Below are 27,301 nucleotides of genomic sequence, written 5' to 3'. Positions count from 1 at the left end.
GATACACCGAACACTGGTTCGCCCTATCTAGAGCGGTCGTCGCATAATGAGCCGGTAGATCTTAGTCACGGTAATGTCTGTCTTATACAGGGACTGGTGCTACGGTAGAAAAAAAGCACACACACGTAAGAAAGTAATTGAAAGTTAATGCTGGATCCAAAGGAACCTAGAGTCATTTAGAAGTCTGGCAAGTTCAACATTATAAGGAGCATAAAATCTGCGCAATAGCTCTCTGGTCTTTGGATACATGTCACCTATCAGCCGCAGTTTGGATGGTCTCTGGTTTTTGATCGACCCATTGACTATAAGATTTTCATCTGCAATCGGTAACTGCCCTGTGAATAAAAACACGAAATAAAACGATGCAAGAGAATGATACCCAATTACGTTTTGGTTACGACCAAAAACTAATAGACAATTTAGAGGTAAATTTATTTGCATACGTATGTAAATATCGTCATGTCAACGGATTTGCACACGTATGTAAATCTGTGCGGTATGTTAAATCTGAAGCATTTCCCGAAGCAGTGCAAAGGGTAAAAAGTTTTTGTAGTTTTTTGCACGTTTAAAAATCTGTCAGCGAGGGTGCTGGTGTGGCGATCGAAATTATAACAATATACCATCTGCGATAAATTCTCTTCCATCTTCTCATCACACTCAACACCACCAGCATTATCACCAACAACAGTGTTGTCGGTGGTATTTATTATATCACATCCAATCTCTTCATACTATTATTTGTTACTTACGAAAAACAACCGTTGTATCTAGAAAATAGATACTTTGTACACATGTCTCAAAGTCCATGCCAACGATGAGGCGCGATTTTGAGAATGGCCAAAACTGTGTAGGCTTGTATTCTTTCCCTCACCATTTTGGCAACCATAATAATATATAATTTTGACCAAAATTTCAATGAACAAATGCTTTGAATTTTACAAATGTGTGATTGACAGGTAAGCGTTTCTGAAGAAAACAATTACAAAAGCTATCACAAAATTTAAAATTATTATAAAGATTTCTTAAACTGGTCCCATTTCGTTCCTTTGGCTAAGGTAGCAACAGATGCGCCAGAGACCAGTGTAACGATTTCTTAAACTGGTCCTCTGTCTTTTTTTTAAAAAAATTATTTATCAAGATAGGTACCCAATGGCCGGGGGACAGGCAAACGAGTTTTCTAATTACCCTTTTGAGCCTTTACAACACGTACTCAGCTGAGAGCGGGATAAACATCGACCAGGCAGCGCCTTGTACACACATACTATTATGCTATAAATTTTGTACTGCTTTCTCCCATCACAAGTAACCAGTCACTGTTTTGCTAAACATTACAATTTTCTTATTAAATTTTCTTCCTCGAGCTAAGACTGTTCAATCTCCTTATTACTGCTGAGTTTGGAACAATGACTAGTCCACTGAACACTTGGCAGACATCAAAATTAAAATAGTCATAACATCCTGCATTCCCCAGAAATTATTTTTGCAGTTTCGCTGAAAATAATTTGAGGATTTCCTTATATATATATATATATATATATATATATATATATATATATATATTCTTTTTATATGTTAATACCGGATATATTTCATCGTCTGGTACTAAAAACATGATATTTTAGCGAGTGGCGAAGAGTCAAACACCTGGAAATTAGAGGGCCTGTTCCCGGATGCCTGATGTAATATTAAAAGATAATGGCAGCCTAACGCTATTTTATTCTTAAGTCAAATGAAATGTTTAACAGGAACCGAAAAAGCTAATAATCAAAATTATTTCAACGAAATATTTAGATATATTCAATTAGTGTCTTAGATTTGATCAATAATACAGTTAACAAGTAAATGGGAAAGTGAAGATTGTGTAGAATTAGGTCGATGCTTATACTTGTGAACCATGGCATCATTTAGGAGACAGATTCTCTCACGTTCCTGACATTTTCAAAACAGCTTGGCTAATTTTAATCTCATGATATCGTGACTTCGTCTCTTGAACGTTTATTGATTACAGTGAACCCTCACGCGCTAATATTTGAAAGTGAATGAAGCCAGTTTCTGCTTTTGTTGAGCAGTTGCATATGATTCGGTCGGCTTCAGATGCTTCTCTCAGCCACCATTTAACAATATGGGTCTTTCCTGTGGCATTAACCCCTTCTCAGAAAGAGACTAATTCGGGATGGCAACATGGATAGATCAAGCAAGTAAAGCTTATCAAGAGTTAGTTTGGGTTTCAAGTTCGTGGAGCATGATTAACGTTGGATATCCTGTTCATCTGGGTATTGATTGACAAGCTATATTATGAATGGAGATACGGAAGATTCGTTTAAAAATTGAAAAGGATATGAAAGAGTGCAATCGATTTCATGGAAATCGTAGCTATATTGTGGGTATTTTTTAACGCCAGTTTCGGATAGGGATACAAGCCACAGATGGTCGTGGAGAAAACGGAAGGAGTTGTTCTCTCCATCCTATTAAACAAAATATGTAGACTCTGCATCAAACACAAGCAAGAGCCCAAACTACGGTAAATATAATCTGAATTACAGTTAAGAAAGTGTACGGTTTTCTGCACGTGGAATCTTATCTCTAAATGTGCAGCAATATAGTGGAGATGCTATCCTACAAAAGTGGCCTAAATGGTAAGTGTACGCCTCGGATGCAGGAGGTCGCGGGTTCGAACTCCGTCCGAGTCATACCAATGACTTATTAAAAAATGGTAATCAAGGCTTCCTCGCTTGGCTCTAAGCACTAAGAGGTAAAGCTAGGACTGACTGGCCTGGTGTCAGGATAATGTGACTGAGTGAAACATCATGCTACACGTCTGCGGCATGATACCCTAGTGCTTAACATCACTTTAAAGTGTCAGACTGCAGACATCATAGTGATATGACTAAAAATATTAAAGCTGCATTAAAAATGTAAAAACACAAACCTTGAGGTGTATGAAATAAGCCAGTTTCACAATATTTTAAAATAATTATTTCGCGTTATCTAGCTGAATCTCCAAATTACAGAACGAGTTGCTCACTGCTGGCACATTAAAAAATATATTATGTCCTTTTTGGCACATGTAAAAAGTAAAAATATACTACATGTATGCATAAAACACACTGATTTTTATTTAAAAACCCAGAGTGTTGTGAAAAATATAAAGAAAGTACTAACCGTTAAACAGTTCTCATTAACGTAAAGGAATTTCGACATAAGAAATTAAATTATGCATGTAAGTAGTTTTATCTTTCTGCTCACAGAAATAAATTTATTAGTAAAATAATACACTTAGTTTAAAACAATAATTAAAAGCATTATTTTTTTCTGATTTCATTTCGCAAACTGATCTCACTTTTACAGACACGATTCCATTTCATTGTCGAAATTCCACTTCGCATTAAGAATTTACATTTTAACAATTAGGAAAATCATGAGATAAAATATTTAATAACCTAAACTTAAGAATCAGCAGCTCTTAACTGTCATTCCTTCAGTTAGCACTAAAATTTTCAAATTAATATGCAACGGCATTGAAAGTTATGGCCGCTTTTAATATTTGCAGGAATCTTTAAGCAAAGCAGCACCAAATAGTTGAAAATATTAAGAACAAAAGGTATAGTCTACGACGATTGTTTTCGTACAATAAATGCCAATTTCGCCAAAAATCAGACCTATTCACACAGGAGAAAACACTATCAAAACATGTAAATTATTACAATATCTCGACTGTAATTATAGCATACATAATATTCATATTTATGCTGGTAATTTCAAAGGTGTATAATAAAATAATATTTTGTATTATCCTGTTTCGTATGTTGATATTCTATTTCGTAAAACTACACGCATATTGTGAAATGGGTCTATTCACTGTCAGAAATTTCCTAAGGACTGCGTCACACTTCCGGTGGTTGTGAGTGTGGCGTTTGGTTAGGCGTTTTACGGGACAGCAGCACAAATAGGGTTTTCGGGACCGAGTAACGGCAGATAATTACTAACCGCCATCTATAAACAATAAACGGAAATTCCATACCTTTATCCATGTGCGCCGCGCCGATTGTGAGGTTAAGAAATAATTTACAACGTTTAAGAAGAGGAATTTCGAGACTTAATTTAAATAAGCTGTTGTGATCATGAGGTCTAATGGCAAATTGGTGTCACTATCTAGTCGGGAAATTTTAAGTTACCGGCTTATTACACAGGTTTGTCAATTTTGGTCGCGCACCTGCAAATGTCAGAAGTTCGCTTGTACCCTGCCTAAATTGTCAAGCCAAAATAAATGGTCCATCATTAGTGCTAATATTAGTACCCTTACTCGTACCTCGTGGACAGGGTTCTAACATGAGCATATACATGTTAATGGAGCAAGCCGGGTATGATTCACACCCGGCGCTCTTTTAGCCTAATAATAACACTTTAAAAATATTCCTTGCATATAATCCAATAAATTGAGTAGTCCTCTTATTTAATACCGGAAGTATCGAAAATCATTGTAGAAATAGTTGTAAAATCTCGTTTACCTTTTTTAGCGGATGTTTTCGTTTAGATCGTCCGCCATATTATTTCAAATAATGATTACTTCCGTTCTCAGCCTCGTTTGTTTGTGTGCCATATAAGGACATTGACGCCTTATTTGGAAATGTAAACAAATCGTAGTAAAAATCTGGCACCGTTTGTTCTGCGCATTAAAAGTAAATACGGTTTATCGGCAACTTTGAAATTACACCAAGAAGCGATTATTCTCACTTGATTGATAATAATATAGCGTAGAATATCCAAAATATGGTCTGGCAAGACTTACGTAGAAAAGGGGTCACAGCGAGAATCTCGCGTTATCTGTCATGGCGGACAGGATACGGTTAGAGTAACCATGCCAATTTATTTTATCGTGTAAGGGCTTAATAAATTCAAAATAAGCCAAACTTCTTTCACAACATGATTATACTTATGTAGTTAATTTCTACACTGTTTGTTTTTCTCACTTTAGTTAAGATTTTTTTGCTCCATTACATGATATGGGATCAGTTCGTAGCCTCAACCACAACAAATCAAGTTGAGGCTACGACATCATAGCTAGCCCATCATGTGACCAGCTGTTCACGCGAGAGTCTGGTTGAACGAAAATAATAATAATAATAATAATAATAAGGTAGACTTAGCATGATATTTAGAAGTTCTAAGTGTTTTACAACATTAGAAAACACATCAAGCATGTATAATGATAAGATTACAAAAAATGCCATTAAAGTACAAAACAAAAACATGCTGATAACAATTAAGGAAGTTAACATTATTAAGTGTTTAAGTCTGTTCTTTAAAATCGAAATAGGTGCGTTTTAATTTGGAAAGATTAAATTAACGATTAACGATTAAATCTCACAACATCATCACATGCTAGAAAAAGACCTCAGAAAAATTGTAACCATTACTAGTGACGTTTAACCCGTGTTTATAACAAATACAACAAATTCAAATATTTTGTTCCCAGGAAATTCCTCTGCGAAGAAAATGAATCCCAATATATTCGGACTAACTTAACTGTTTTTACGATTGGATTAACTGTAGGATGCACCGAGAGGTTACGAATGAAACAAATCTTTAATCATTCATAACGAATGATTGAAGTTTGAATCATTCATAACGAATGATTGAATTTTTTTTTTCATTCGTGACCTCTCGGTGCATCATACGGTCAATCCAATCGTAAAAACAGTCCAGTTAGTCGAATATATTGGGAATCTTTTTTTTTTTCGCAGTAAATTTTCTGGGAACAAAATGTTTGATTTTTTCTGTAAATTACTGCGCCGAAATAACATTCGATAAATATTTTTGACTCACAGAAATAGCCGAGGTAGTTCCGGATGCTTCAAGGTTGGTTAAACAATATATGTCAAAATTTTTTCCTGAAACAATACGTCGGGTCGACGATACGAGCCAACTAAAATAAACAGTTGTTGAGGGTTTTGCATGGAATCAAGAAAATAGTATCTTAAACACTGTACATGACATTTTTATTGTTCGTGAAAGCCATTATTAAGCAAACCACATAATTATATACAAGTTAAAAAGTCAATAAAAAAGAACAAATCACGAGTGCTGCAGGCAAAGTACGTTCGAGGATAGACCCGTGAATTGTTTGCATCAAAGTAATCCGCTTTTGTAAAACGAACGCATACTGCGCAGCTCGAAATACAGTCATCAGTATATTATGCTATAATCGTTACGTCACATTATATCTCTGTGTATGGTAACGCTATGGGAGGTACCGGATGTAAAAAGACCTGGTTGCTTGTTTTGTCTTTACTAAATGGTTTACGACGATGGTTTACGAGAGCATAACCATGTTTATTTTTAATTCATATCAGGAAATATTCTTTTTATCTGATATTTTTAAGGCCAAAACCGTCGATTTGCATGTATCTTTTCTCCATTTTGTGCAAATGCGGTTAACGGCTGCAATACTACATCGATAAATAGAAGTTTTGACATTTTTACAAATATATTAGGAAAGCTACCTTTTACAAACTTAGCTCGTAAAATGATACTTTAGATTCTGTATTTTGTCGAATATGTTGACTGTTTTTTTAAGAAAATGAAGATATATTTTGTTATTTTAGTTAACATATTTATTGTGCGAATTGATACAGTAACATTATTGTGGCAGGCGTAGTTGAGAAACCTCACATAGCAGTTGTATCCGACAAATTTTATTGCAGAATATTTTTGAAGAATAGATTTTGATGAGCGTGAGCTTACTTGTAAGAACTAATTTTATTTTGTTTACTTCTGCATTGGAAAGGGAAGTGTGTGTCTTTGAAACGCTTGCGATATAGTTCGGTTATGGATGTAGTATCCAAATTTGTATTATCTATAATTTCGGTTTGCAATGAACACTCCTCTATCTCCAATTTCTCCATAGTTTCATACATCATTAATGTTTTGGTGAGAGTTAAAATCGCTACTTAAACAAATGATAATGCTATATTTAATCTTTTGTTTTACTTAACAACACGTAGCGCTTGTGATTGTGTGTAATAAGTATTCATTACTGTATGGGTATGACAAACTATTGAATAGCAGCAGGTCGTGTAAGTTCAGTCACTGACAATTTGCATGATGTGTGTGGAGAATTAATTGCAACTAATTATAAAAATGTTAATACTTACATTGAGGCTACTCAGCCTGAGAGAGAGAGAGAGAGAGAGAGAGAGAGAGAGAGAGAGAGAGAGAGAGAGAATGACATATGCCTAAATATGTCATGTTTGATTAACACGCATAAAGGCTGGCATATTTCCTAAATGTTAAAAGAAAGTAGTTCCAAAAGTGGCATCAGCAATGAAACGATAAAAGTGCACAAGCTCAATTCCATTTTTCTCCTACTGATACATTTCAATATGCCGCTATCAAATATATAATAAAGTTGTTTTTATTTTATATATCTGTTTCTAGTAATCGCAATAAAAAATAACAACGTGAAAGAATGGTGTACGCAATTTCTGGAACCCTTAGGAATTTAAAACTTGTATATTGTTATGTAGGCCTATATGTAATTTTTGTAACTCCTGGTATTTGATTTTATCTATAATTTTTATCCATGGTTGTAAATTGTAGTGATTATCTATAACTAAATTGCATATGTACATAGGTCCTGTTTTAAGACATTAAAGAATGCAAAATTAAAAAGAATCTATTATTAAATGCTTACGTATGTGTCGACAGTTACTAATAATAAAGGTATTAGTAAATATGTTTACCAGATTCGGCCCTTTTCTCATTGGACAGATCGGTTAGGTGGTATCCAAGAAGAATTTAGTTAAACGCCCATTGGTTGGTTTGAATCATGTGAGTTCTTCTACGATGTTGGAAATTTGCGATTAGTCACCGAGGTAGTAGTAACATTGTAAGCGTATTTTGGCTTCTTGCATGTAGCTTATAATTAGAGCTCGGACTGGGCAGTTATCTTTTATGTATTGCGTTCCTGTTATAATATCAAGTCTGCAGACGTATTTTATGTTGTACTTAGATATTATTTGAGAACAAAAACATGTGTTAGGATTATTTAGTGGAAAGACAAAGTGCTCATTGACTATTATATTGTTCTGGAACTATTGTGAATTATTAAAAGAAGTTCTGGTCATCGGCATTTTGACAACGTCACGATTCTTGGCGTACCAGTGCAGTTCCCGTACTGAAATTTATATGGAACTTTGCATTCTAATAGACTTCAGTAAGACGCTTTCATGATTATTTTGGATTCACTTGATAATACTGTAAGTTCCTCTCACATTTTCATTTATAACTTAAATTAGTTGCTATTTTCTATACACACACACACACACACAAATATATATATATATATATATATATATATATATATATATATATATATATATATATATATATATATATATATATATGTGAGTAGTTCAAGATTTTGCATTGTTTTAAACTTTAGCCATGTAAAATATATCAGGTAATAAAATGTTTAAACACTCCAACTTTACACAAACGACAACATCGTCAAGCGGATACATTTTGATTTCATCCTTTATGAGTGTTAATATCATAATATCATGCAGATTATGACGTCATAATATGCATTTAAAAGTGATGGTAGACAAATAGATAACTAATTTAATTTTACCACATTTTTTTCTAAAATAAATTTAGATTAGTTAATGATCATCCAGATCCGCGGTGCCTAGATTTTGTTTCACTTCGTTATTTCTACAGAGAATGGCTTGTTTTGTTTTTCATTTTCATAGCGAATAGGGCTGAAACTAGCTGTGTGAACTAGGCTAGGAAGAGGCTTGTTTATTGTCAACTCAAGATTCCATCCGACATGTGCAGTGCGAAGATGTAAACTAGTGTATTACCGCGAATGTTCTCCTTTTCTGTAGAGGTACACAAAATTATACTCACTTATGCCAAGAAATTTCAGGACTCCTCGATACATTTGTCGTTTGTTGTTGACCATGTCTTCAAATCGAAGAATCAAAATCTGATGTCTGGGGAAAACACGTAGCCAGTCTTTGATGAATATGTAGTAAATTCCATGTCTGAGAAGTCGTTCCTGTTGACAGATAACCTTGATTAGTCAGAGTGAACTTATTGTAAAACCACACACTGCTGAGCGATACTGTCAAGATAACACCTGTAATTAACTAAATGTTTGCGCCGTTCTGAATTTGCCGGATAAAAAGCCATGGTGAAACGCGCTTTTAAAAAAGAATTACTGAAAAAAAAGTAACATTACGTGATCATTACTATTGATTTATCTGATAAAGCTGCATTGTGCAAGTTGATATAAATCTTCCTTTGTAATAGATATGTTGGAATTTTAAAACTAGCAACAATCACACCTAGAGGATATATTGACTCATCTACAGTTTTGTCCCTAGAACAATGGATATGGCATGGTGTTATGACCTACTATATGTGTATTCCCAGTATGGTGGAATGACCGTAATAATAATAATAATAATAAGAAGAAGAAGAAGAAGAAGAAGAAGAAAAAGAAAAAGAAGAAGAAGAAGAAGAAGAAAAAGAAGAAGCAATAGTGCATTTTTATTTGTCATTCATCTAAGTTGTGTCTTAAAAACGTCAAATTAATTTCTTTTCCTTGTAAAGAGTTAAATATCTTTCTTGTTCTCTTTCTACAAGGAATTTTCATGTTACGTTCTGAACGCAATTACAGAAAATGTATTAACTGTGTGATATGACGCAATTCTGCACAGAAGTAAAATGAAAGGGAAAAATAGTTGCCGTGCATGAATGATTTTGAAGAAATTACCCTCTTCACACGCAAATTTTCATAACAACATTGTAAGCATATTAATATTTTGACAAGTAGATATATTAACAGTCTCACTGACAGATAAAAATATGCACTGTAAACAAAATTTAAAATAAATATAAAAAACAAATCTCTTGTGATTAAAGACACATAAAAGTTTTTAAATGATAAACTTTTTAATCGAGATAATTTTGCCGCTGCATTTACTATTATTGTTATTTTTTTGTTTCATTTTTTTATTGCCAAAAATTTAAAAGGAAAGAAAGGAAATTAGTGTCCGAGTCATGCGTTAACGATTAATATATTGATTAATCGGCCCCCATCCTAGTGCGCCCTATTTTCAAGCTTTTCTCAGTCTTAACTGTAAATTAACAAATTTCTTACATGTTAGTCAAGGTCGTCAAAAACATTTAAAACGTCCATATGCGGCAACTACCGCATTTTTGTCTTAGTATGCCAATGTCATATGGGGATTTACGTTAATATAAGATATAGGACACTAAATTTCAACTCAATCCATATTTTAACTGATTAATAGCACTATGAGCATTTAACATGAAGGTGATTTAAAGCGTCAGTCTACTCAGACTTATTTTTCGCCTCCATGTTCGCGCATTGAGTTTTCTTTCTGCATTCGGTTTTTCAGGTTCACATTAAATGGCGGAATACTTCTTTGGGCCTCTTAGTGTTAAGTCTCGATCATATCTCGATAACAAACGAGATTGTACTAACTATCGTATAGCACGATCTAGCATTTGAAACAAGTACATAAAAAACACAACAAAAACAATAATTTAAAAATATAGCCAAATTAAAAAAAAATGATTCAATAAAAATTAAAGGTACTATCGGCCATAGTGGCAAACTTTCGCCTGTTATCAGGAATGGGTACTATTACAGGGTTGTGTTGTAGTAACGACCATCATTCGGAGCCGTGCTATTTTGTGTGGAGTGAGAGTCAGTGCTTTTGTCTCTCTTAAAAGCCGTACGGCATTCAGTTTATGAAAGAAGATTATCCAGGAATAAAAAGGTATCTTCTAATCATTGGGGTTGGTTTATATTGTACCCTTGGTGGGTAACTGCGCGTACAAGTTAGAGTACCACATAGTGAAAGCATGTCGCTGCGTTACGCTAAAAGTCGCTTAGAGACAACACTGTTATACAAAAGTGCGATGCCTTATTTCACTGCGATACACGTGCTGTCCAAGATTATGATCGTGTTGCATCAGTGTAATATTCAAGCGATGCTCTTGACAAGGTTTCCAAATACATCTACATTCAGCACGCAAATTAAGGCAAAACTAAAATAATTTCGACAAGCAGACAAAAAAGAAATGTATGAATGTTTTGATACTTTTCTTTTTCAGTTGAATATACATAGATTTTTTTTAGACATCTATTATGTTCAATTATTGTTGCTTCTGGCTACCATTGTAAAGTTTGGGTATTTTACCTTAAATGGAACTTCCCCGTGTTGATACGCACAACTTCTTATTGATGCTGTTTGGCAACACTTAGTAAAAGTGGAAATTTGTTCCACCATAGTGGTATGGAAATGTTCCAGGGACACATTAAATAATCTTCTTACCCAGCTATTAAAATGATAATCCGAATATGCCCTGGAAGTACAAAAGAAACATGCAGGTGAATATCTTCACAGTGCAACAAGTACGTTTGCATAAAGATTGAACTGACATACTTGCAGTGTGATTACATTGTTGATAATGAATACAAGATATTGATGGTTAGATATTAAGACAACTAAAATAATGGCACGAGTTAGCATAAAACCCCTCAAAACTGAAAACTCCTGGGATCAAAAATTAATTTGGATTTTTAGAGGTTTTCGGTTACTTGTACCAGTAGATGTACAAACAGATCATCTCGAGAGATATCCCATAATTTTACAACCTAGGTTTTGGCATCGGTTGATACTCCTTTATCAGACTAATTTTACCATGTCAATTTCGTTGAGTCTTACGACGGTTAGGTAATCATTCTGACATTTTGAAATACGCATGAAGGTAAATAACAGTCATGGTTACTTAGATACATGTGTATGATGGTTTGATTCATTGAAAATCAATGGATGAATTCCGACTTTTAGAATACTGTTTTGTCGGTCTCTATCGGCAAAGTATAAACAACGAAACTTCAGGGCTGTTTATTAATGTGTGTGTGTGTGTGTGTGTGTGTGTGTGTGTCAGTTTTTTTCTCGTGATGTCTAGCACTGGGGTATCATGCCGCAGACATGTAACATTATGTCAAAACCCAGTCACATTATCCTGAAACCAGGCCGACCAGTCCTAACACTAACATCTTAATGCTGAGTGCCAAGCGAAGCAGCTGCTGGTACCATTTTTATAATTCTTTGATATGATTCGACCGAGGTTCGAACCCGCGACCTCTCGCATCAGAGGCGGACGCTCTAACTACTAGGCCACCGGAGCGGTACCTGCCTGTGTATTAAGTTTTAGAAAACAAATTAAATAAAATTCAATACCTGCCCTGGTATTTAATTTTCGAAAACAATTGTATAGCTCATTCATACAAACGAAAAGCATCAATCACTATGAGATCCATCTTCGCTAGCCAAGGTTCCGATAACCACATCTACACATTGGCAGATCGAACAGCAATATCAGTGCTTTGTCCTAGCGACATCTACATGATTTCATGTGTTGCCTCACTTAGTATGTAATGTCAACTAACCAATAGCGTGGTACATTGTACATTGGCCAAAAACGGTGGTGGCAATTGACCTAAAATGGATACTTTGTAAGTTTAACATCATAAGTATAACTATGTACCAGGAAAAAGCCATTTCAGGTCTATTTGAATGAGAGGTATTTGTGCAAACACGGACCGGCACTGGAAAAGTGCTTATTTATCAGTCCATTCAAGTCGTTTGCTCCCCTTGTCTCGATCATTTTGGAACAGTGTTTGAATTTGATCACTTAATTTTGATTGGATGCGGTAGCTAGCCGCCGCTTGCAATGAAATTCACAGAAATATCTTTTCGATCTGCTTGTGTAAATAGGGTTACTGGAACCTTGGCTAGCGAAGATGAAAGAGTTCAAAGGTATATAAATACTATCTTTTTAAATTGGCTTATATTCACATGTGTTTATTTATTAATAATTTACATTAAAAACTGGCCTTTCTGCAAGATGCAAGGACTTCGGATGAGGCTATTGTTGCTCCAAATCTGTGTCAGCGCTGCGCCCTGTTTTATACTAACAGGGTGGGGGACTGGACGGTTGCCCCCGACCGCCAAAAAGCTTAGGACCCCAAAACAGCGATAAAAATTAAAATGCAGGAAAATCATCGTCGTACCGTGTGCCATTTACCCTTAGAACGCCACCGGCCGCGCGTGTCAAATATTGTTTCTATCTCGCGTGCCTTTGGTAGATTTTGACTCGCGTGTAAACCTACAACAGTATTTACTTACAATATACAGTTATCTTCACTTACCTCTCTATAGGGTCTCTCAATAAAATGATGACTTTCGTATTGGGGTTCAGATGGAACAGTATATCAGCATTGGTAAGACTAGGTTCCATCTGCGTCATGGTGTCACTAAAGAGCTGGTACTGTTTGTCACCCAACATTCGAGCTGACCCATCACCTGTATTAAAGTTAACATTAATGTGGATTATTACCCCCCTCCCATTTTTAGAAAACACCTTTAACATTAAGTTTGATGCGTTCCAAGTTAACTGCAAAACAACTTATACAACGTGCTCTCTACGGTACAGATGGTGTTTAATGTCAAGTTTCAATCCATGTAAAACTGCTGAGCTAGTTAATGGACACTAAACAAGATAATAAGAAACAAATGTGAGAAACCTCTGAGGAAAATGTAACCCTCCGTGGCTGCTGGATATTTGAAAGAATTTACTTTTAAAACACAGCAGTCTGTGTTGAATTAGTACTGAATGATGTATGGATATTCCGAGTCTGAACCATATTCTAAAACGAATTTTTATAACCCAGTCTATACCTCCGGTCATACTTCCAGGCTGATTCAACACTCAAATTATGCTGAAAATGATACAAATCTCCTTCTGACAAGACTTTTAGCAACTTATCTCTAAATAACAGTGATAATTGGGGTGGGGGGCAGACTGTTCTGGTAAATCACATTTTAGTTCATTATATATATATATATATATATATATATATATATATATATATATATATATATATATATATATATATATATATATATATTTGTAGTCAGTGTTAAAATACGCTGCACATTCATAATGGCAGATAATTTAGTCTTGCATGAGGTGGATGAAATCGGAGAACCTGAAAGATACCTGGGACCTTAGAAGAGCTACCATGTACCCGTGCACATTTAGGAACTGAGGGTCATATAGTACCATTGTCAAGCTGCTAAGATGTTCGTTCACGAATTAGGAAATTACACCCTTTTTCACTGATGAAATGAAATTCATTGAAAATTATAGTAATATTTGTCCAGGAGAAGTATTATGTTAAGTTCCCTCACATATAATCTCGGACCAAATGTCAAAAGGTAAAATGATATAAATGTTGAAACATACAGACATTTTTTAATAGAATTGAAAAATTTATATGTGAAAAGTTATAGCAGACCTTGTTTGGTGAGGTGGGCGGGTGATCAGGTTAGTAAAAGGTAAAGACAATCGTACTTCTTCAATGTATGCAACATGAAAATTAACAAAAGCAAGAAAACTTTGAGATTCTCGACGGTGAGTCATTGAAGTTGATCTAGCTTTTGTTGTCATTAGAGCATGGTTCTAATAAGTGGATAAACGTCCTGATATCCTAGAAGCCGATGTGTTGTATGGTGTTGTTTTCTTAACGAAAATCTGTCATCAAAAGATTTGGTTTCTTTTTGCATGTGGATGCCGTACACCAGATCTGTCTAATCTTCCACGATGAATAAAAAACATTTATGTTTGTGAACAAAATAGTCTCAAGGAATATCACATTCGATATTTCAAAAATTGTTACGATGAAATTTTTCAGTCAAGACATAGGTTAGGTTAAGTTAAATGTTTGAACTGTGTAAATAATAATAATAATAATAATAATAATAATAATAATAAGCTCATTCTTTACACGGTAGACAAACATTCCGTGAATGCTTTAAAATAATAAAATAAAAATGCTATAAAATTGTGAATCGTCACGCTATTGAATAAACGTAGAATAAACTTTATGATCTGTTAAACTGTTAACTTTTTTAAAAATTTCAATCAAGAAAACCGCAGGCAAAATCTATAGCCAATAATTCATCGTTTTGATAACACACACGTTTTGTATGTATGTATGTGTGTATGTGTGTGTCTGTCGGTTATAATACTCTAATATTTACCCGTGATAATGTGGTGGTAATTGCAATCATTCCAACTTTCCGTGCAGGGTTTCATGGAATAGGTTGTGCTGATAACTCCTGTTGATTTTGAAAACTCGTCCAAATACCTCTCAAATGTCCAGTGATCCGCTCCTGCTGCTGACCAAAAATTTAATACTGTATCCAATTTAGCAGATAAAAAAAGTAAATCTGCATCGTATTTCAATTTACCTCTTTAAGTTTGACATCAGATAACTTTTTTGGAGAGAAATAATTGAACAAATACTCATGAAAGAGTAAATTTGCGAACTACATATAATATTGAGCTTAAATGTGTGTCAATTGAATCAAAGTAGTTTTGAAAATGAACTTGTGATTTTGAATCCTTTATAGGAGGTGAGCAATTTATTCACGTGGAAATTAATCGGTATCTCCTGTTACAAAGTCAGATCACTCTAGAACAAAAAAATGGCACTCGCTAAAACAATACTGAATAAACTCGTTTCAAATGTAACTTTTAAATTAGCTTTTACACAGTATTTTCTATAACATAAGGGATTTATTGTCATTTTCAAAATCTAGTGACTTTCATTCTTAAAGTTAAGAAGTCCATGCAAGCGCATAACAGTCAGTTCAGTTTGGTAGTATAAAGACATTTTCCAGTATGATGCATTTTCCTTGTGTCTGTATGGTTATATACAAGACTTTGTACCTAACATTAGAGCTGGGTACCAGGACACGGTTTGTACCGCGGTATACCGCGGTATTTCTGAACGTACTGCGATACGTACCACGGTATAACGCAAGTATATTAAGGCCAGGGATTTTACACTTTTTCGTTTAATTTCCATTTGTCAATAGCTTGAAAATTATCTTGCTCTGATTTTATTGTTACAAGCCATTGGTCTTTACTTGACCGAGCGGTTTTCAAACCCTGGCGCGATTCCCGTTAGAAGTCACAAATTTACCCAAATTTCCAAAGACTTCCATACAACTTCAGTTGTAAATTAGAAAGCCCGACGTGTCCGTTGTACACATAAATTTTACTCTAATTAATGCAAGACCAAAGATCTCACAACCTGCTAAATATCTATCATCCACACATCTGCATGGTTTCTCTTCGTTAGGTTTCTGTGTCGCCAGCAGTTCACGCCGTAGAAACTATACAACTATCCCTTAACACAGGGAATTATTTTAACTACGCAACCTTTGGCCTTCAATGCATGGTTTCCAGGCACATTTTACCAGTGCAACTGCATCTCATTTGCCACCATGACGACATAAACGGTATCTGCCGAGTCCCTTCTTATTTATTCCTTTGTGTAATTCACCGGTTTCCTACCGTAAATACTGCCACTGCAGTCACACCACCAATGTACACCACTATATTTTAATAGTGACTAAGGGAGGGCAGGGGCACGCATTCGGTTTTGACCTGAATGTAATACTAGTGAACCATGGCGTCATGGAAACTCATTAACACTTCACTCCGTGACGTTTGTACCTAGGAATTGGCTAATTATCTCAGGTTAGCGAATATTTCCATTACACCAAATTCATACAATCAGACAAGTAGTCACAAAAATTGACTAAGAATTCCTTAAAACGGGGTGCTATAACCAAATGCGCATACTCCAAATTTATTACAGTAGCAAAATAACACCATCTTATATTCATTATCTTATCTGGGAAAAAAAGAATTATCTTTACATAAAAGGAAAGAAAATAATTCAACTCAAAAGAAAATCACCCCACCCAAAAAATTAAATGACCAGTACCTTATAGCAAATGAATTGCTGTGTGTATGTTAGCTGTAATTTTAAAAACTGTAACTAAAGTAGGATGGATAAACTTACACTATAGTTTATACTGCGAAATGCATCGTGCTGACGTTTGAAAGCCTGTTGATAACAAGAGGCAGTACTGATTCTGAAGCCAACACTTTTCTAGCGACATTATGGATGTAATAGGCAAGGGAACTTTGAGTGGGATGCCAACACACGGGAGTAGTATATGGGGCTACTTTAGCGTCCATTGGACCTAAACATTACAAATGGGTATATCAAAATTGGCGTCAGTTGGAATTTAACATGGGAATATCACCTGAAGGTCAATGAGAATTGAACATTAGGTGGCACTGGTTGAACATAATGTTCCATGGCGTTAGTAAATAAACAACTAAGATGTGGTACTGCATTGATGATGTGATCGTGAGGCGCAGCATCACACTCGAGTTTCTCATTGGACTTGAGTCTCTCACTCGATTCTTGCTGTGTCGAAGTCATCCTTCTTGTTGATACTATCGTCTTGGAACCAATTTTTTTATACCATTGTGTCCGTACAGTAAAGTGAAGTGGTTTGGCAGACGCACTCGCTTCTGGTACACGATTTGATACACTTTTTCCAAAGGTCGACTGACGATATGGTATGTAGATAAACGTACAATCTTGTTCTGTTCACAGGTTGTCACTTCAAAGTTTTCTTCCTCTCCAGACTGCAAGGCTTCTTTCATTACGCCAATGTTCACCAGTCGACTGTTGAGATAGTTGAGAGTCAATCCTTATATTTCACACTCCGTGTGCACTTTTCCTTGTGGGTCCCATTATTCGTAGCCGAAATGTTTAAGACCACCACTAGCCACTCGTCACCTTTGTGGTACTGTTCTGTCTTGGGATAGTAGTACACTTTGTACACTTCTAACAGTTGGTATCCCAGGTCCAGAGTTTTAAACAATTCCATGCTGAACCACGTTCCCGTCAAGGCGCGTTCTTCTTGTGTGTGCTGATAAGGTCGGTCTTTGGTTGCACATTTCGGGACAAATACGGCACAAAGGAAACATGCTGTTTTCGGGCATGAATCGTTGGCGGTACACTAAGGAGCACGCTTTAAAAATGGTGCAGGCTTCTTTCAAAGGATCGATCCCTCTGTGTTCCATGAAAAGTTATCGAAATTTTCCTGAAAGTCGAAGGGGTCCGAGGCATGAGTCTGGTACCAAGCATAGAAAGCTTCTCGTTGTTCGGTACACATGTTGTTGGGATCTTAGTAGTGAGCCCCCGGGCAAATGGGGTAGAACGGCATGTAGATTTTGCTTCGATATTGAAAAAGTGAGGAAAATAGCCTTTGGCAATTTCGGTCATTCAAAACGTTTTAGGCATTCGGCTCAATGGCATGGCCAAGTACCTTATCGAATCTTTAAACTGCACTTGTCCCACTTGCATGGAAATTATTTTGGCTCCGTTAAAAGTGACTTTAGAACGTTCGGTTCTTTGCTTCGTATAGAATGTAAGAAGAAACTGTCCATGGTATCCCGAGAAATTGTGAGCCATCACTATGTCATTGCAATGACAATTTCCGTAACGTTCGATGTCCTCTTAGCTCTACGTTTCGTCGATGGGGTCTAAGATCCATCGGGCGAAATCGGCCAGCCTGTTAGGTTCCCGAAAGATTTTTTCACGTTCTCCAGGAATCTTTCTGCAGTGAGGGCAATGACTAAAGATAGGCTATAGGATGTACTTCTCGCACGCTCGTTTAGGAATTAGGAATGTGAATACCGGTCACTTGCGTGCATTCGAAATCGAGAAAAGATGAAATGGTCTTTCTTCTGGCCATCTTCGTCTTGATGTTTGGAATGGTATTTTTGAATGAAGCATTCGTGCTCCAAGTCCAGGATTTGGCGACAAGTGTGACATCGTTTCTTTCCACGACATACGTGTTCCTTGTCGCTATTGGTACGTATGCCTTGTCCACAGTAGCGCTACAATTTCATGAGTTGACGAGCACTTTTCCGCTGTAAACCTTGCGTCTTCAAATGTTGTTGGTAACATATTCGGTTGACAAACGTGCGCTGAGAAGCCGGAAAATGCACTCGTGGTTTTCCTTCGTCCAGATAGTAATTAGAGGCCAAATATCCTAAGCATTTCGATCCATAATGCTTGTGTTGCTCTCGATTTTTATAGTCATAAAAGCATTTCACACAATAATATATACGTCCCAGGAATCCAGTGATACTGGTAATGCTATCGAAATGTTCATCGTGATGATAGACGTGATTATATTTTCCGTCTTTGAAATTTTTGCCTCGAAGCAACATAGGTCCACGCACTTCTTGAGGGTGCACTTTCAAGGTGTAGCGTGGAGCTAATATGTCTTGCAATGTTTGCATTTCAGGAATGCCACAGGGTGTGACTTTGAACAGGCCAGCTTGTTGTAACAGTAGTTCTGCTACTCTTTATTGTTTGGCTCGGTCCGATCGTTGAATAGTTTTCCAGGCCCTTTTCCATTCTACCGTATCGTTCTTGTCGGCATACGTTCGTCCTACGACGATGGCACGGGCTAAACACATCTTGTCTTGCTGGTTGTTAATTTGAACGAGGCTCTTTTTGGTGCTGCAAAGGACGTCCACTAATAACACCGCTTTGCGTCCGGTTCCTTGGTGAAGAGACACACGGGTCATGAACAGTGTCGCTTTTCCATCGGTGATGTGAAACTTGTCATTGGTTTGTTGCACGTGTTGAATCTTGTGGAAGACTTTGGAAGGTGTCAGTTCTGCCCGGCTGCTAAACTTGATCAAATGGGTGACTTCAAACTGTCGTGATGAACGGAAAGTCTCAAGCGATCGTTTTCTTTGGCTTCACATTGCCGTTTCAGCGTGGTTAACAATGAATCCCACACATCGGTGATGAATTCTTCTGCATTCTCCAACGGTACGTCGGACTTGAAATCTTTAAACTTCACCGTGTACGTGTAGGCCGTGGTTCTAAATTTTCTAGAGTTGCGTTTTTCCGTCTCTCGAATGTGATAGTAGCTTTGAGGGGTTAATGGTGGTGGACTTTGATTTGGAGTAGGCTCTCTCTGTCTGGTCGCAGACATGGAAGGTGTTGGTTCAGGCTCGCTCATGTCTTCGATTTGAGCGAACACTTCGTCGGTGAGGCGATACGTCACGTCGCTGTTTCTTACGTTCTTCTACTCTCTCATTCAAATAGTGCAATCGTTTCATCGCGATTGCTGATTTAGAAATGATTTAACCAACTTCGTTCTCTCCACATATACCTTCTCTAGCTCTTGTTGTCACAATGACTTAATATATTTCACAAGGGCAAGTGAGAGCCAAACATATAGGAACCCAACGACAGCGATGCGTCTTAAACACCTCATGCATCTTGACGATCCTTCAATTCAAACCCTACCACTAAGAAAAAATACCAGACATTTGTTGTCCGCAAGAGAGCTAGGAACGGTACTATGCCGTTAGGATATGTACGTACTCCAGAAAACCACGCTACTCGACAACGATGTCTCCTTCTCTCAGTCACGTCTACTTTATCGTTGACCACGATGTCGACCAACCCTGTTTTAAAACCCGTCCTTCTTCATCTGATATTTAAAAAAGTACTAAACCGATTTTTAAAAGAACTACCCTTTTTCGACAGCAGCGACGCGGTCTCCTCCTGCTGTTACCATTGATGCTGCACCTACAAAGGTGATCTTTCCTAAGACCAAAGTATGAGACAGAACAAGTAAGATGTGAAGTGTAGTGGATGCATCTAAGCAACAACTATCCAGCCCCTATGTTCCACTTCTGTTTGTGATAATAACGTATGATACTTCAGATTTCCTAAAGTGGAAATTTTACAAGCCGTATATAATTTATTGAACTTAGGCTTTTGACACTTGCACAGACTCTTTACTTTATAAGTGTCACGAGAAAAATGTATGTCCAATTTTTGCCATTTTCCAAAACATGCACACACTTGGAACGTGACTAGAAATCTGTACTTCCCACATATCCCACAGCAAATATAGCTTGGGTTATCATGCTTGAGGTTCGCTGTACTTTAGTTTATTTACTTCTTACAAACCACAAATTCACTGTTGTGAAGAAGAAAAAGACCACTCTCTCTCTCTCTCTCTCTCTCTCTCTCTCTCTCTCTCTCTCTCTCTCTCTACCTATGCGAATGTGTGTACGTCAAAATGTCCAAGTGAGAAAATATTTTGTTTTGGTCAGTTTTGAAACGCGTACAGTAATGGCACAGTTAAGTATTTTATGTGGCAAGAAGAAATGCTATGGTGCACAACACAGAATTGTAAGTTCACACTGCAGTCAGTCTGCACTGCAGTGGTAAAAACGCAAGAGCCTTGGCAAAACAACGCGCCAGTTGTTTGTCCTTACAAATACATTTCACCTTATAAAAGGTTTTGACCCTTTAAACCCCATGACGCCACCCAATGTTCACTTCTCATTGACTCCCAGGTGACATTCCCATGTTAAATTCCCACTGAAGCCAATTTTTTATATCCCCTTTTTAACGCTAAAGTGGCCCCATATGCTACTCACGGGCGAGATATTTTTCAGAAAGGACCAGCAAAAATAAAACACACTTACTCAGTAAACGGGAAAACATTTATTGAACTTGATAAATTAAATAAAGGTCAGACAGAAAACAAGTGCGCTCCTGAAAATCGTAGAGTGATTCGCAATCTGACAAATAAATGTACATACTTTACACATTCCTATATACTGATAAATAACTAAAGGATGATATGTGTTTGGGATTTTATTTATTTTAATTTTATTTTAACCCGAAATATTTCCGAAAGTTGAATTTGGTCTGAATGTTTCACAACATTCCATTTGGCCACCCCACGTTGACATAAGTGATAAGTGTCAAACATGTGTTTAAGGGATCATAAATATGATATATTTGCCATATTCACCATTGATGTTTGACATATACAACCGTTTTGTTAAATAGAAACTATTTGTTAAAAACTATTTTGTCATGAATAATGATAACACGTTGTCTTTAAAAGTCGTGACAAGATTCCTCGGAAATGTCCATACGTTTCTTACTGATCGAAACTACTGATGTACCGATACAGTGAAAATGTTCAGTGGTTTGTACCACCGGAAAAAATGCCGCGGTTAACTGGTATAACGGTAATGCTACGCACCTTTAACCTACGGAGTGTTTTAAGGTTTTCATTTTCAAAACACAACTCCGTCTTCAGATGCCATATCGTGTGCCATTTTTTTTATTGCATGGCGATGAAAGCCGAAGTAAGGCGGATGAGCCCGTTTAATGATCTTGTAGTAAAGTAATACCAGTAATACTCAGTACAGCAACACTTTGCTGACGATTAGTTGACGAAAAAGCACAAAAATGTAACCATTGGTTTGTTCTGTCTCTCTTTTTTACCCTCAGGAATCTTATTAATCTGTTTTAAATCTCTGTCAATGATCTGCGTCTATATTTACAAAACAACGCTAGAACTACAGATCTCGATGCTGTTGAGAGTTCCCTTTAGCTGTACAACAAACGAATTGCAAACTGCTCCAGATTCCCTTTAGCTGTACAACAAACTAATTGCAAACTGCTCCAGATTCCATTTAGCTGTACAACAAACTAATTGCAAACTGCTCCAGATGATTTACATAACGTAATGGAATGACTATATATATATATATATATATATATATATATATATATATATATATATATATATATATATATATATATATATATATATATATGTATGTATGTATATATATATATATATATATATATATATATATATATATATATATATATATATATATATATATATATATATATATATGTATGTATGTATGTATGTATGTATGTATGTATGTATGTATATATATATATATATATATATATATATATATATATATATATATATATATATATATATATATATATATATATATATATATATATGCCCAGAGAAGATCAAGATTATCTTAAACATTTTATTTTCCTTACAAGAATACCTCGCTGCAAGTTGTCATACACGATAAGGTTATTGGTGTACATGTTGATAACAACATGATAAGGAATGAACAAGGTCTTCTGTACACACTCGTCCCAATCCTGCGTGAAAATCTTCCTGCTTGTTTACTGTAAAGTGACGGGGAAACTATTGCCCAGTGATACTTCTATCCTTCCATTGAAGACACTGGTGTTTTTTGGCTATTCACTTGCGCAGATTACAAACAAAAAACAAAAAACATAAGACATTGCATATTCGTGAGTACTTACAAAAACGTCTATTGACGAAATAGTTAATTTCTTTCTCATGTTCCCATGATATTTCTGGGTGCTGTTTCAGGCTGTAATACAAGTCTGTAGTACCGCATTTAACTCCGCCAATTATGAAGAAATATGGCAGACAACGGATTCCGCCATCATCAGAGAAGAAGCAAGGATTCGTATAATTCATCAGAAACTGGAATGGTCCCTTAAATATACAAAATGTATAGAAAATCATCATTATATTTTGCTTATAACCAGAATCTGAATGATACAAATTTACACACTTACAAAAGACATCACGAGTCCGGGGCTGGGTATAACTTATTTTCCTTTTTTTCAGACCATTCAAAACGTTAGATTTTAAGCAGAGGTTACTCGAGAACGGAACAATTTCTTTCTCGTGTATTGGTCCATCTATTCTTGTCCGATTGTTGATTTGACTCGGTCCAAGCGTTAGCGTTTAGTTTCCGCGCAACAGCTCGAAATGCACTTAAGTATCTTCACCGAAGTTTTTATCTTAAAAATTAATGTTTAACAACCAGCTGATCTGAGGCATTAAGGTCAAAGGTCAATATCATTATAACCCAATCCGAGTATTAGAAAGAAGCAGAAGAAATTAAACGGGTTTGGCGTGAAGCCTAGAATTTTATTTACCATACCCACGTCAGGTCTTACAGATATGGCATCTATTATAGTAAAAAGAGGTTTTCAAGATCTTAAGAGAAAAGATGAAGGTCATTATCAATTACAATAGTAGAAACGGGTATCCACCCCAACTCCTATAGCCTACCTTTGCTAAAATTTATGAGTGGGTTGCATATGAGGATAAAAAGGCCTTTCATTTATGAATCGAAAAATGTGATATGATAAGGTCGCTTCGATTAGCAGATGTCAAATGGGTTTCCTACAGTGCTTCGCGCCTGTACTTCATACTTTCATTCACTGGAAGCTGCAGCAGACCCGTTACATTTCAATTTGGGATATGAAAGTGGGGATGTGAAAGATCATCGCCACTACAGTCTGGAGAAATTCCCAATTCCAAGTTAATGTTTTCCCAATACCAATTTAAATGTTTTCTAAGGTATATTTTACTTAAGCTTCAATTCATTGGACGGAAACTTATTAGTACCAGCATCGATTTAGTAGGTGCTGGTAAACTACTAGCTGGTAAACGACTAAACTAAACATATATGAACTGTAATACCGAGTAAGTATTACTGCTGGACGTAACCTTTCATTTATGGTATCACAGTGCTCTCACTATAAGTGCCCCTCAAGCAAACTACAAGAATGACCTGCGTTATAACAAAGGTGTGATTGTGAGATGTGTGATTTGGATTTTTAACGTAGTTTTAACAATTGTTTAGTCATATCGCTACGACGTCTCCAGTGTGGCAGTTTATAGTGATGTCATTAAGATGTGATGTTCAATCTACTCATTATCAATTCAGCACTCAAGGACTTCTTTTTCATTAATAATCTTCGAACATTTTTAAGCTGTTGGTTTGTTTTTTCCGTCGGGGTATATAATTTGAATACAGTCGTCTTATGGGATTTCATAAAAAAAAAAAACTTATTACCTTTAACGTATTGCACTTGTTTGCTAAAGCCAAAATATTAACCGTGACCTTTGCTCACCATTCCCATACAGTAATAAGCCCTTCAGTCCTTTTGCAGCCATAAGACGACATTTATGTGGAATAACATGTATGCTGATGTTCATGCACATTCTTTATATAGTAAGATATATATATTGAACTTAAACTCTTACTTTTGACTAAAATGTAGCCTTGACCTTGAGAAAAATGACAATGCTGATCCTTTCTTTAGATTTCTTAGGCTATAACCTCAACCTTTCAGATTACAAGGTTAAAAGGTGTATTATAGTGTGTATGAGAGAGAGAGAGAGAGAGAGAGAGAGAGAGAGAGAGAACCTTTGTCATCAAATACTGGTCAGACCAATGTATAATATCTTCAAGCTTTCCACTTTTCTCAAACTGTACAAATAGCTCAGCAGGAGACATTTCTAATGGCTTCCTTAATTCTACGTGTTTGTCCGGAATACGTAGATGGCGTAGTCTGTAGTCTTCCGGTTCACTCCGTCCGAAATAGGTTACCACCAACCAGAACGTGAGTATGCTTACTAAATACACAACATTCTTTCTTCGTCTTTTTATTATCATATCCGAAACCGTTTTACACTGTAAAATTAGAGGAACAAATATTATTGCAGATTAGTTTGTAAACTGAACGTCTGTTGATTTAACGAAGTGAATGGGTCATTTTGAATTATACGTAAAGCGTTTGTTGTCACATAAAATGTAAAAGTTAATATTCGCGTTTTTTTCGTACGCTTCCTCGACGGTAACATTTTGCATTCTATTTTCTTCCACCAAATTCATTTGTAAAGACCAAAATTTGTTGGGAAAGAAGTTTCATTTAAGTACGCAATCAACATTCTTCACTTTCTATCACTGAACATTGTAAATATATTTCATTACTGTATGTTTCAGACCGCTTCATATTTAACTTTGAAATTATATTTTATATCATAATGGGGCGGATTCGATTCCCACCATCCGATCATTCGGTACCATCTACCTTTCTGTGTCCTTGGAAAAGACACTTTACATACCTCGGCTTGGCACGATATAACCTTTCTGTGCGGCGCTGCCATAAAACAGTAAATGGAAATGTAAAACACCAAAAACCAAAACAAAAACCGGGTCATTGACTTTTTAAAATCCAAACTGAAGATACCCTTGCAGCATGATTCCTTATGATATAGGAAATACAAAACAAAACAATGACAGTGTAGTAGACTAGAATTGTATACTAAGATAACAAAGAAACATATTCTTCTAAAATCTAATTTCTATACTTTTCAAAGGGAAGTAGGTAAGATTTTATTGTTGTTTGCCAGTCTTACTGGATTCTAATTGTAAAAATTTTCAATGCATTAAGCTTCCCGTTGAAATGCTAGTCGGTTATGATAAATCAACAAGCTTCCCTTTTTATTACTTTAAGAGAGCGACTGCCATTTTATTTTGGAAAAAAAGAAACTAGGGGATGAAACCATCATACTACTTTTGTATGTGTGCACAATCAAATATAATAGTATGTAAATAACAGATAGTTTCAATTTTTTTGGATAAATGAACACTTAGATAATGTTTATGAAAGTGCCTATTCTAGAAAAGTTGTTAATAGTGTTGCAAGATATATAGATACAATTCTCTTAGATCATTCTGAAATGTCATTTAGAAACAACAAAGCGTACAAAAATAAAAATGCAGACCTATAAAAGCGAGGAAACATTTAATTTGGATAAAACCCTCAATCGCTATGAAAGAATGTAAAAGCAGACAAGATATGTTCAAATCTAGCAGACATGATATGTTCCAATCTAGCAGGCAAGATATGTCCAATCTAGCAGACACTGTCTCAAGCTAGTAGACAAGGTATGTCCCAAGCTAGTAGACACATGTTCCAATCTAGCAGACACTGTCCCAAGCTAGTAGACAAGATATATTCCAAGCCATCCGACAAGATATGTTCCAATCTAGTAGACAAGATATGTCCCATGCTAGCAAACAAGATACGTCCCAAGCTAGTAGACAACATATGTTCCAAGCTAACATACAATATATGTTCCAATCTAGAAGACACTGTCCCAAGCTAGTAGACAAGATATGTCCCATACTAGTAGACACGATATGTTCCAATGTAGCAGACACTGTCCCAAGCTAGTAGACAAGATATGTCCCAAGCTAGTAGACAATATACATTCTAAGCCATCAGACAAGATATGTTCAATTCTAGCAGACAAGATATGTTCCAGTCTAGTAGACAAGATATGTCCCAAGCTAGTAGACAAGATATGTTCCAAGCTAGTAGACAAGATATGTTCAAAGCTAACAGACAAGATATGTTCCAATATAGCAGACACTGTCCCAAGCCAGTAGACAAGATATGTCCCAAGCTAGCAGACACGATATGTTCCAATATAGCAGAAGACAAGATGTCCCAAGCTAGTAGACAAGATATATGCCGAGCCATCAGACAAGATATGTTCCAAGCTAACAGACAAGATATGTTCCAAGTCAGCGGACAGGA

At 36.0% G+C, this 27,301-nt stretch overlaps 1 protein-coding gene across 1 annotated transcript; it reads right to left on the bottom strand.

Moving 5' to 3' along the window:
* Positions 1-41: 41 nt before the first annotated feature.
* LOC149775339 (carbohydrate sulfotransferase 15-like) lies at positions 42-25,209 on the bottom strand. Its single transcript, XM_089943466.1, has 6 exons — positions 25,120-25,209; positions 23,192-23,390; positions 13,259-13,412; positions 11,373-11,403; positions 8,911-9,061; positions 42-335 (listed from the first exon to the last, which is right to left on the bottom strand). The coding sequence occupies exons 1-6, from the start codon at positions 25,207-25,209 to the stop codon at positions 145-147; spliced, it is 816 nt and encodes a 271-aa protein (XP_089799592.1). The 3' UTR covers positions 42-144.
* Positions 25,210-27,301: the final 2,092 nt, after the last annotated feature.

The sequence above is a fragment of the Sinohyriopsis cumingii genome, chromosome 19, assembly GCF_028554795.1.
Source record: "Sinohyriopsis cumingii isolate HCF-2022 chromosome 19, ASM2855479v2, whole genome shotgun sequence".
NCBI classification, from domain to species: Eukaryota; Metazoa; Mollusca; class Bivalvia; order Unionida; family Unionidae; genus Sinohyriopsis; species Sinohyriopsis cumingii.
The sequence above is the reverse complement of the archived record's forward strand: the minus strand, read 5'-3'. Positions and strand labels throughout refer to the sequence as shown.